Source organism: Schistocerca nitens, chromosome 1, assembly GCF_023898315.1.
Source record: "Schistocerca nitens isolate TAMUIC-IGC-003100 chromosome 1, iqSchNite1.1, whole genome shotgun sequence".
NCBI classification, from domain to species: Eukaryota; Metazoa; Arthropoda; class Insecta; order Orthoptera; family Acrididae; genus Schistocerca; species Schistocerca nitens.
Genome location: NC_064614.1, coordinates 659199369 through 659212479, shown reverse-complemented (window position 1 = coordinate 659212479; position 13111 = coordinate 659199369). Strand labels below are relative to the sequence as shown.

General features: G+C 43.4%; 1 protein-coding gene across 3 annotated transcripts in view; it reads right to left on the bottom strand.

Moving 5' to 3' along the window:
* The window catches only part of LOC126258990 (leukocyte tyrosine kinase receptor-like), a 717375-nt gene that overhangs the window by 305879 nt on the left and 398385 nt on the right, over window positions 1-13111 (bottom strand). For all 3 annotated transcript variants that reach the window (XM_049955685.1, XM_049955687.1, XM_049955688.1), the window contains exon 5: window positions 3415-3576. In XM_049955685.1, coding sequence (XP_049811642.1) covers window positions 3415-3576 — 162 coding nt within the window. The remainder of the gene's footprint in view (window positions 1-3414; window positions 3577-13111) is intronic.

Below are 13111 nucleotides of genomic sequence, written 5' to 3'. Positions count from 1 at the left end.
AGTTCATTCTCGTCTCTCGATGATGTCAGTGTATTTCGCAATTGTGGAACTTGTTTTATGCTCACTGACTGACATTTTTGGAGAACAGAAATCTCCTCTACAGGCTATAGTTGACCAGTCCGCTGTATTTTTCTGAATCTTAACTGAAACAATTTCTCTCACTCCATATTCTGTATTCATTTGACTGTTCACTCCATTCAACACACCCTGTAATTCTTCTTCACTTTCACTGAGAACAGCAATGTCACAGCGAATCTTATCACTGATATTCTTTCACCCTGAATTTTAATCCCACTCTTGAACCTCTCGTTTATTTCCATCATTACTTCTCGATGGAAAGATTATACAGTAGGGTATAAAACTACATCCCTGTCTTATAACCTTTTTAATCCGAGCACTTCGTTCTTGATCTTCCAGTCTTATTGTTCCATCTTGGTTCTTGTACATGTTGTATATTACCCATCTTCTCCTGTAGCTTCCCACTATTTTTCTCAGAATGTAGAACATCTTGCCCCATTTTACATTGTCGATCGCTTCTTCTTGGTCGACAAATCCAATCAACGTGTCTTGAGTTTTCTTTAATCGCCCTTTCATAATCAACCGTAACGTCTGAACTGCCACTCTGGTGCCTTTATCTTTCCTAAAGTCAAACTCATCGTCATCTGACACATCCTCAATTCTCTTTTCGAATCTTCTGTATTTTATCCTTGTCAGCAACTTGGATGCATGAGCTGTTAAGCTGATTGTACGATAATTTTCGCACCTGTCGGCTTTTGCAAGCTTCGGAATTGTGTGGGCCAAGTTTTTCCAAAGTCTGACGGTATATCGCCAGTGTCATACATTCTACACACCAACGTGAATAATCCTTTCTTTGCCACTTCCCACAATGATTTTAACTATTCCGATAACATGTTATCGATGCCTTCTGCCTTATTTGATCTTAAATCGTTCTAAGCTCTTTTGAATTATGATAATACTGGATCCCCTATCTCCTCCCTGTCGATTTCTGCTTCTTCTTCTATCACGCCATCACCGCGTAGCGGCCTTCAATGCACTCTTTCCATCTACCCGCTCTGTCCTCTGCATTTAAGAGAGGAATTTCCACTGCACTCTTAACGTTGCCACCCTTGCTTTTCATTTCACCGAGGGTTGATTTGACTTTTCTATATGCTGAGTCCGTCCTTCCACGATCTTCTTTTTTTAGATTTCTTCACATTCTTCATGCCATTTTGCCTTAGTTTGCCGGCCGGTGTGGCCGTGCGGTTAAAGGCGCTTCAGTCTGGAACCGCGTGACCGCTACGGTCGCAGGTTCGAATCCTGCCTCGGGCATGGATGTGTGTGATGTCCTTAGGTTAGTTAGGTTTAAGTAGTTCTAAGTTCTAGGGGACTGATGACCTCAGATGTTAAGTCCCATAGTGCTCAGAGCCATTTGAACCATTTGAACCTTAGTTTCCTTATACTTTGTGTCTCTTTGGTTCCTAAGTGACTTCCATTTCTGTATTCCAGAATTTCACTATACTTTTTTTTACTTCTTTCTTTCGTCGATCAGTTAAAGTATTTCTTCTGTTATCCACGGTTTCTTCCCAGTTACCTTCCTTGTAGCTACGGTTTTCTTTTCAACTTCAGTGGTTGCTCTTTTTAGAGATGTCTATTCCTCTTCAACTGAACTACCTACTGCGCTAACTCTAAGCGCATCATTTCATTACTTAGTACTTCCGTATCCCACTTTCTTGTCCATTAATTCTTCCTGACTAGTCTCTTAAACTTCGGCCTACTCTTCATCATTACTAAATTGTGATCTGAGTCTATATCTGCTCGTAGGTACGCCTTACAATCCAATATCTGATATCGGAATCTCTGCCTGACCAAAATGTAATATAACTAATATCTTTTTCCAAGGATACCTCCCCTTCTTGTGGTTCTTGAACGGAGAATTCGCTGTTACTGACATATTTATTGCAAAACTCAATTAGTGTATCTCCTCTCTCGTTCCTATTACCAAAACTATATTCTCCCTTATTCCTTTCTTCTGCCCCTACCCTGCGACAGCGTTCCAATCCACCATAACTATAAGAATTTCATCTCCCTTTTTGATAATCCACTACACATTATGAAAGGTGGGCACACGGTGATAACGGGTGTGTGATCTCCACGGAGGGCAATGTGTGCTCTGCAACGTATTCCCCTGCTGGCCACAAGGATGGTAAAGAATTCTCACTTTAGGGCGTTCAATTTCTCCACCAGCTTGGTTGAAAACTGCTGGATGGTCGTTGGTGCATGTGGACGTGCTGTCGAACGTCGGCCCGTCGCATGCCACACGTGCTCGATGGCATTTAGGTTAGGGGAAGTGGCATGCCACACCATTCGCCTAATATCTTCTCGTTCAAGACCTCCTCCACCTGCGCGGTTCGGTGCGTTTGCGCAGTTCGTCCATACAAATAAAGTCGGGGTTAAGTGCATCCCTGAAAAGACGCACAGGGGAAAGGAGTACCGCGACGCAATAACGTTGAGCGGTGAGTGTACCGTGCTCGAAGATTTCGAGGTCAGTGCGTACATGCAACTCAGTACGTCCCCGGACCATAACATCTGGACCACAGAAACGATCGTCTTCGAAAATGTTCCTGGGTGCATTACGTGTTCTCACCTATCGCTATATGGGGGTACGTCCATCGTTGCCGAAGATGGTCGTTGTGGTGGTCCAGTTGTGGGAAAACATAACGTTGCGTGGTCGTATTGACCCCGAAATCTTTGATCACGCTACACTCAACAGTCAACGTTTATTGTGACACTGTTTCCTTCCCCATGAGCGCCTTTTCAGGGGTACACTCGGTCCAAACTTCACTTAATATGTATGATAATGAATCGAATAGGGCATTTGGAGCAGCTCTTTGAACAAGAGGATATTCGGAGCATGGACTGACCTGCCCGTTCCCCCGCCTTAAATCCCATAGATCACTGTGGGATACGTCGGTGAGGCGTATTGCAGCAAGTCCACTTGCACGAATAACCAATCAGTAGTTGGAATGCGCTACCACATGAACTCATTAGAAACCTTGTGGCTAGGATGGGAGCACGTTGCAGAGCATGCATTACGGTACGTGGTGATCACAAGCACTACCGAGACCCATACACAGCATTTTGTAATGTCCAGTGGTCCGTCATGAATTGCGGTGATTTCACTCGTCAGTGTAAATACTGTATTCAAATAAAGTATCATTTCTGCTCATCTCATTGCATATTTCTTTCAGTTACCTTCTGTACTCTACTGTAGCTGTTCTTTCTATGTATGGTCCAAGTTTCATCGACCCTTGTTACTTGTAGTGACACACCACGCGAAAGTGACTTTCGTCCTTCAGCTTTGCACACCAGTGTATTTAGAGGGAACTTAGCCTGCACTTTCTAATAATAACTTACCCGAGACGTTGCTATAGGTATTGTCGTTGTCGGGTCCCGTAATATCCTTACTGCTGGAGCCGTTGTGCAGGGTCCAGTTGAGATGGGCATTCGGGGCGTTCTCCCACCCACACCAGCCGTCCTCGCCCTCGAAGGAACAGCGGCTACGCGCAGGCACCTTATCTGTGGGCAGTAAATGGACCATCGCAGTTCAACATGCTCGTTCTCCCGATGCTGAAATGCTTGGAGAGATAGCAAAAGCCGGCCGGAGTGGCCGTGCGGTTCTAGGCGCTACAGTCTGGAACCGAGCGACCGCTACGGTCGCAGGTTCGAATCCTGCCTCGGGCATGGATGTGTGTGATGTCCTTAGGTTAGTTAGGTTTCAGTAGTTCTAAGTTCTAAGCGGCTGATGACCTCAGAAGTTAAGTCGCATAGTGCTCAGAGCCTTTAGATAGCAAAAACCTACAGAGATTCAGTGACTTATGTCTCTCTCTCTCTCTCTCTCTCTCACACACACACACATACACACACACACACAAACACATATAAAATATAGAAATATACCAAAATGGTTACAAGTGGTTATTTTCTAACACATCGACAGGGTGCTCCATTTGTCTAGATCACCCAAAACAACTCTCTGTCCAAAAGTAAAGTAAAAAATATATCAAGCAAATGCTGTTTATGTATAGAGACTGAAGCGATAAATGAAGATTTGTACCAAGGCTGGGATTAGAACCCGGGTCTCCTCCTCACTAGTCACCATTACACCACCCTGGCACAGAGGCCTTGCACAACTGCATGGACTATCCTAGGGCGCACCCCTCTTCCATCCAAATCCCCATTCGCTCCTCAGCCCACTTGCTATCAACCCCAACCCCCCCACCCCCTTTCCTGCGCCACCGCACCAGATGCCGAAGAACGTTACAGAGGCTCTCCAACTGTATTGGAATATCATTTCAGCATCGAACGAAACGGGGGATCCTGCATGAAACCCAGGCATAAATGCTTTAATCGGATCAAACGCTTTGGTTCCAGAGACCCTATGTTGTATTAATGCAGACTGAAGCGACATGCGTGCAATTCTGAAGGAACAGGCAGATGTTTGGGACTTGAAAAGTACCTATGCCTGAGTTTCAGTCAAGATCTCCCGTTTCGTTCGATGCTGATGTGATACTTCAGTACAATTGGAGAGCCTCTGCAATGCTGCTCACGTTCATTGGAAAGTGGGCTGAGGCGTGAATGGGGATTTGGGTTGAGGGGGGAGGTGTGCTAGGGTAGTCTGTGCAGCTGTGCCAAGCCGCTGTGCCAGGACGGCGTAGTGGTTAGCGCATCTGCCTAGTAAATAGCAGACCTAGGTTCGATTCCCGGCTTTGGCACAAGTTTCTATTCGTCCCTTCAGTCTGAAAATATATACATCATAGATGTTTGCGACTTGAAATAGTCCCTGGAGCCGGGTAATTTCATTTGAAATGCTGTTTATCTACCAGGGGAACTGTAACCAACATGATTGTCTTTGCTCTACCTTTGATTGTTACGAAGATAGCTGCGCGGAGTGGCCGCACGGTTAGAGGCGCCATGTCAATGATTGCGCGGCCCCTCTCGCCTGAGGTTCGAGTCCTGCCTCGTGCATGAGTGTGTGTGTGTGTGTGTCGTTATTGGCATAAGTTAGTTTAAGTAGTGTGTAAGTCTAGGGACCGATAACCTCGCCAGCTTGCTCCCTTAGCAATTCGCACACATTTGAACATTTTACGAAGGTAATAAGAGCAGTACATCTTTTCTGTACAGTATGCTTTTTTTTTAGGTAATCATCTTCGTCTCCTCAAGACTTGTCCGAAAAAGTATCACAATATGCTGTTCACATATACATGACATGATTAAAAACGTAACACGAAACCTTCACTCTCCTGTACTACCACACGGTGTAGATACCCTGCTTATTCTACTATATGCAGTTGACAGCAAACAAAATGGAAACACAAGGAAAATGCTAACCGGTCCTTCACTCAAGCCTCTTCACTTAAAAGCTTACGTGAGTACAATGTATATCAACGAAGAGAAAGTAGAAATGCAACATATCGTTTAAAAGTACTACAGTACTGTACTACATGTAGTCATATTATAAATAAGAAAACATTAGTGAAATTACTAGTCTGCTGACATACATTGGAGTCAGATAAATGGCTCCGAATCCGCATTACGACAACGAAGACACTGTTTTTCGCGTTCCCCCGACACACTTTATAAACTTCCATTGCTAGTGCTGCTACCTGCCGTGTGCGAGTGGTTATTGCAAGTTTACGTCAGAGACAGGCGGTGGCCACATTAATCCGACTGGATTGTATAGTTTTTGAACAGGTCTTGACGAAAGGAAGTGGATAAAAAAATAAGGATCTAATTAAACAAGGACGTACTGCTATTCATGTCATAGTAGCAAACCAGCCGGTGTGGCCGAGCGGTTCTAGGCGCTTCCGTCTGGAACCGCGTGACCGCTACGATCGCAGGTTCGAATCCGGCCTCGGATATGGATGTGTGTGGTGTCCTCAGGTTAGTTAGGTTTAAGTAGTTCTACGTTCTAGGGGACTGATGACCTCAGATGTGAAGTCCCATAGTGCTCAGAGCCATTTGAACCATTTTTTCTTAGTAGCAAACAAAGTTACAGAAAAGGCAATCATGTTAGTTAAAATCCCCCTCGGTGCTAAACAAAATATACTATTTCTTATTTTTCTTCTGGACAGAAAGTTATTTGCTGTTGTCAAGATAAACTGGACGTCCTATACAAAAACATAGTCTAATACTGCTGTGAGCGATCAATATCTAAACTGCCTATATCTGCGATAGATGAAAGAGGCATCGAACAAAATTTATAGAAGTATTAGTTCTTCACTTTGGTTTAGACTCTACGTTTGTTCTGTAGCAGCTGTGGAAATTAATTAATCCTGTTCTGAGAAATTTCATTGAGAAATATACAGAGTGTAAAGTGCCAGACGAATCCAATGTACGTAAAAATTACGTACAGCAGTGCTACAAGCAAACCATTAAAAAACAACGGATGAGATAAATAAATGTTGTGTGACTAGGGCCTCCCGTCGGGTAGACCGTTCGCCGGGTGCAAGTCTTTCGATTTGACGCCACTTCGGTGACTTGCGCGTCGATGGGAATGAAATGATGATGATTAGGACAACACAACAACCAGTCCCTGAGCGGAGAAAACCTCCGGGAATCGGACCCGGGTCCTTAGGATTGATATTCTATCGCCTGACCACTCAGCTACCGGGGGCGGAAACGGATGGGATTCAAAATAATTTTACAGTGGTGTCAATCGACGAAAAACAAGGCTCTGAGGGACGGTTCATTTCAAATACTGTTACTGGGTCCCTTAAAAGAAATGACAAAGAGCTCCGCAGTTTCCTAATTGTTTTTATCGACCCATGAAATTACTGTATCCAAATGGCATTCAGTACGAGCTTGTATACCTGTTTGACTGATGGAGTAAGGTACATGGTCAAAGTTGGTACTGCTCTCAAATTTGTATTTCTCAATATCATGCATTTGATTTGTCTTGCTCATGGATCACATCGCGCTGCTGTAACTATACGTGCAAATTTTCATCCTGTTGACAAGTTGGTGTCTGCTTTGAAGATGATGTTTGTTTACGCACCTTACAGAAAACAGTCGTTCAGAGCAGCAGCACCTAACATTCCCCCGCCACCAGAACCAGTTATAACGCGCTGGGGCACGTGGCTGCACAATGATTTACTCCACCGAACATTTAGAAACTGCTAAGAGCGTCGTTTCTATATTTGATCCTAGAAGTGCAGTCTCAATTCAAACTGCCCAAGACGCTCTGAACACCCCAGAAATAGAAGCTAACCTTGCGATATGTCTACTCAATTTTCTCATCTTCCGGTGGCAATTATTTCTACGGAGAAAAGCAGTTCTGCCCTTTTTAAACCACAGGCTTTAAACTTGATTCTGTCCCTGGAACAGTTGGTGAAATAGTGAAGGAAAAAGTTCAGAGCATACTTTCTAGTAATCCAGGATACGAACAAACTTGTGAAATTGAAGACATTTTAACCGTTAAGCACACTAAACTACCGAGCAATACGTCGCTAACAGCGGAGCAAGTGGCCGTTTTTGCAAGTTCCTTTGAGGTACAGAGTTTCTCCCGCTACAGGGACATATTGCGAGACAACAGGAGATAGCTCACTTTCGAACATCTGATACATGTAGTGTGATTTGTAACAGAAGGGAAATGGAAAATTAATTGTAAGTACAACAGCTTTCCATAAATTAATGTAAAGTACTAGTTTTCTTTCATGTTTTTTAACTTTTTTTGCGAATGATTCACAGGCATTTGAAGTACCTCCTTTTTGTGCTACGACGATGCTACTTCAGTTTTTACATCTTTTATGCGAACAGTTTACGTGTATGTTTTAGATTTTTGGTGTATAAATGCGTGCATATTAAAAGGATTATCACTGCATGAAAATCCGGTCCTTCCTGTGATTACAGACCGAAGATACGATTTCACACTTCTCAGACAAAAACGATCGCTCTGCGTTACAGGACGTTACCGGGAGCTCAGCACCATATGTTGAATTTAACTCGTCCCGGCAGTAGGCCAAGTAGATGTTTTTGCTTTTTCAAGTATTCAACTACTTCATTCAATGAACTAAGATCTGTAGAATCACTGCTTTGGGTAAGTTCATGAAAGATGCTTCAGTAGAGAAGCAAGCGTTCCCCGTCTATATCTGATTCATAGAAAAATAATATATAATCTGTATATCTATCACCAGGAAGAAATTGTTCAATTTAGTTTATAAACATTGATGATTCAGTGTTCAAACTTGAGTCCAAGAAGCTGATGGACGAATCCTTGGTTTCATAATAAAATCCTCTATATTTTTCATACACTTCAGTGAATGTATCTGCAGACGAATTGTTGGAGTCGTCGAATGTCTCGGGTATTTTTCTTTTACAGGGTAATTTTGGGGAATCAACATCCCTATCTTTTCATTTTGAACTTGTTTAAGCTCAGAATGAGTCAATATTGTTTCTCATAAATTTAATCGATGTTACAAGGGCGGAAATCATATTATTGGCCTCCTGTAATTGTATGGACTTCCTCTGTAGTGCTATGTTTACTCTATCAATGTGACGAAACAGTTTTATCAAAACTGATAACATGAAAAAATCAAAAGTCTCTATATTAATTAAAAAGCCATTTCCTTTGGCCTCACTGTCTGTTCTGTCCCTTTTTGAAACATTTAGAAAAAAGAACCCTTGAAATTCTGTGTAGCTGGACAAAACTGAAGACATTACAAGGTACCTTATGGTCCACCTTGCAGCACACAGTGATTTCAAATTTGTAGAGACTTCTGCTTTTTAATTAAGAAAATGATCTAATCTTCTAAGTGAAACTCTATAAAATGTATTAAATCCTTCATAACGTTCAACGCATTTCGACATTTCCAGATTGCTTTTACAGTGTCTTAGCTGTGCCATCAAAAGATAGGAGTCTACAATTAGACGCAGGCAAATCAAACCGCCCTAAAATATAGATCATAATATCAACCAGGGCCTTAGCTGTGGTACTTTGTGTAGAGTATAGCTCTAAACAACAATCTATCTCTAACGAAGCATAAAAAAAAATTTATACAGACACTAAATTTCTCTTTGGTGGCTATGTCTACTGTTTCATTTGCTATTATTGCAAAATACTCTGCATTTCTGATATCATCCAATAATTTTCTATGAAATGGGTAACTTCAAATAACCACAATTCCATTTTGTGCGTCATGGGACGTCGATTTATAATATTCGCGCTGTAACCACAACGAAAGTCGCTGTTTATCTGCACAACGAAGGGGTAAAAAATTTCAAACTTCCTTGTTTCATCGGTATGCCCTCGTATAGCAGGCCCTTGCACAGTTTAGTAACGGAGGGAACCTGTGATTTTTAGTACCCAAGTTCTATCTTCGTTCATTTGTGACAGTTTTTATTTTCAAATCTGACTTAGGTACATTGACATTCGTTTTAAGCATTTGAATTTCGGTGCAGCTTATCTGCAACAACCAGATGTTTCTTGCACTTTCAACTTTCTTATCCTTTTGTTTCAGTTCGAAAATCCAGTTTCCATGCAATTTTTTTCATTTTGTAAGAAAACTGAAAACGATTTTCTTCAAACTTTTTTTTTGCAAATTTTGCAAAATACAACATGTTTTACCTCATTGTAATCGATTCATCCAAATTGCAGGCTTCAAGAGGGGTGATAAATGTGATGTCTTTTTTGTGGAACAGCGTTTTTTGTAACCGCCACACTTTCATCAATACCTTTACCTTCGTTTTCACACAGGGCACCACTAACACTAGATTTAGATTCACAATCAGTAACACTTAGCGCATTAGCACTTTTCTTACAAATTATGAACTTGTCCGTTTTAAACTGACCAGTAAGGGACAGAAGGCTGATTAATAATTTGACCGAATCACAATAAGACTAACTGACCAATGACGCGTCCTCTATGTGGCGTATCAGTGCACACGCCACAGACGATAAGAGGTTTGGACGTACTAATCGTATACTTTCACTTGGCCCCTCTCCAATCGGTGAAACTTCGCTACTATGGCCCGGTCACTGCCAACATTAGAAAACAATATTACTGTACGTTGTAGCAATAATAAGCAGCCATCGTGCGAGTGTTGGCTCGTGCACGGTGTTGACCTAGTGATTGTCAATATTATTTGCAAAAATGAGTGCGTATTTCGTGCCAGTACTGTGACGCATGTACTTGTTACATTTCGCTTCTTTTATAAGTTGCAAGCTGGCTCCCCTGGGAGAAGGAGGTGGGGCTTGTCCCAGCAACCGATGTGTTACGAGCCGATCATAAGCATCCGCTCCAGCATGCCCCCGTACAGAGATTGTTGCTAGGAAAACCCAGACGATTTATGTTGGTAGTGAGAGGGATGTCTGGTGGTGTTGACGTTTCTTCGGCCGATTGCCTCACGTGGAAGAATCTAATTCCATGCTTATGCAATGTAGAAAATTGTTTGACCTTTTGTCCCAAATATGAGCTAATACCGGATGAGGAAAGGAGGGACTGTGTAGACTGCAGTAGGGCGAAGTGTGTAAAACTTCGTAAGAAGAATTCTGATACTGAAAATACCGTTACAATTTCACTGCGCAAAGTGTGGAAAACGAACGACTGTCAGGAGGAACACATGATTTGACTATTCCAAACTATCCAACCAGACCAGCGTAATTCTTCAATATTGTTGGATTCGAGACTACACTCTGCAAGCAGCAGCATCGGAAACTGACTTATATACTAATACCGTGTGCGACTTTTTCAGGTTTTGCAGAGAAGCGTGTTGTGTAATAGTGATGAAAGACAGTGCACCGATTGGTGGACCGAGTAAAGTTGTTGTTGAAGTGAACGAATCACACATAGCAAGAAAGAAGAACCAGGCAGAACGACCTTCAAAGAATGAAATCAAACATATTTGTGTATTTGGTGATATAGAACGACAGTCCCGGAAGTGTTTTGTTGTGAGAGTGTTGTCAGAGACAAGGAAACTTTAGTCGGTTTGATAAAGCACTTTATACTGCCCGATAGTAAAGTCATTACAGACGGCTTTCAGTCCTACAAGACACTGAAAGCAGAAGGATTCGACCACGAGTTAGTAAATCACTCTGTAGTGTCCAGGAGAAAGAGACGAACTGTACTTGTTTCAGTAGCTCTATTTCCATAACTTGCGTTTTCAAGGAAAAGTTGACGCATGTGACACTCTACCCATATTTTTGCGTGACATTGGCAGAGTACACCCAGATTACGGCAAAAAGCGAATGCTTCTCGTAGCATACACATCAAATGGAATTTCTCATGACGACAACATCGACAACGAGTAAGGTAAGTCGTTTCCCTTGTAATTTCATGTATTTTAGTAACTCTCTTTCTTTTATCGTTGATGTAGTACCGCTATTAACATGCTCATTACGCCCGCTACCACAGTCACGTGATCGATTTACAAACGCACGCTCGATATCTATCGTTTGGAACCCGCGGCTTCGACAGGCAAACATTCTTGGAAATTACCGAAGTCAGGAGGGATATCCAGCTGAAATACACTGCCGAATAACTGGCACCACACAGGGAAGCCGTACCGTACACTGCATGCAAACAAGCTCCACATATCCCCCACACAGTGAGATGATCTATGACCGATCTCCCACTACTGTATAACGATCTTGATTGTTCCAGGAATGTAGCAGCTGCAGCAACTGGGACACATCGCCATCGCTTGTCACGGTAATGATGCATGATACCTATACTAACAAATCCAACCTTGCATGAGCTATCGCAGCTAGTAAGCCACTACTGCTCTTACTACCCATCCCACTATCGCAGAGGTTTTTTTTCCCACGGCACGAGCCATGGCACTTTTTTCCCTCTGCTCTTCAAATCGCTACCCTCACTCGCGTTTCGTCCACTATCTATCACCTGATGGACCGTGTCTTACCCAGACGCACGGACAACATCACAGCCCAGCATCCTGTGATCCACTTACTAGATAACTAACATGTTTTACGGAGGTGACAGTAGAACTTTTGGTTTGGTCACCACGTTGGTGCGGGCGTGGAGGGGCCCCATCTCTTTTTAAAATACCGAAGTCAGAAATGAGGAATGCTAACTGATTACTAGAGGTGTTCTCCTGATGAAGATTCGAAGGCAAGAAAGAAGAGCAGAAGGTATTCAGCAAAACTTTAATGCCGGATAACATCTACGTAAATTCTAGAAGCTTCATAGCTGATGAACAACGTTACAAGACATGTGTCTGTGAAGAGTATGAGGAAACTTGAGAAGTGGCATGAGCCGCCTCTCATGTTTCTATCTTACGACTCTCCTCTCTATTTGCATGTGGTGGAGGGCTGCTATTCCTTCACACGCGGACTTCCCATGCAGCGTCTCTCGTCACCCGGGTGGTCCAGTGACAGGCGGGCTCTTCTGACTTTGAAAGGGTAGGCCGACAGGCGTGGGGGGTCGAGTGAATGCTTTCCGGACGCCGGCATTGTCAGGAGACGCGCCCGTTTGGAGCCGGAAGTGGCGGCTGGGCTGGAGGTTCCGTTGCTTCGCAGAAGCTTAGCGAAAACACTTTCTGGCGGGCTACCAGCGAGGCGTGGGAATGACTTATGTACCCAGGCAGCTGTGGCGGGAAAATTCCCGCGCTTTCTGCAAAATAGGACTGTGATTGGCTTGCTCAGGGCATAGCTCCGTGACGGAGCAAAATCAGCACAGAAATTGGCGCCAAGAATCTCCATTGGTGGAATGGTAGTGCCCCGGCAATGGAGTGGAATTTCCGCCGGTTTTCGAGTTGCTGATTGGAACGTAACCACGGCCACTGTCGTGGGGGCGGGAATGTTGTGTGTTCGGCCTGTACGGGTGCTCTAGGGGTCGGCAGTCGCCTTTCGGTCGAGGACGTAGAAGCAACCAGCCAACGGCTCCGGTACGCCAGATCGTGTTCTGGCAGTCAAGAAGACAGTTTTGGTAACGTATGTCCGCAGCACCGGCAGATAGGGATTTTCCTAGGTGATAATCAGAGCTCAGCAGAGCGCGCCTGTTCGTCTTTTTCTAACTTTGTGCTGTCTTGAGTAGCAGCAATTACTGTTGGGTTAGCGGTGTGTCTCTCTTGAGATTTGAGTGGCAAGGAATTGGCT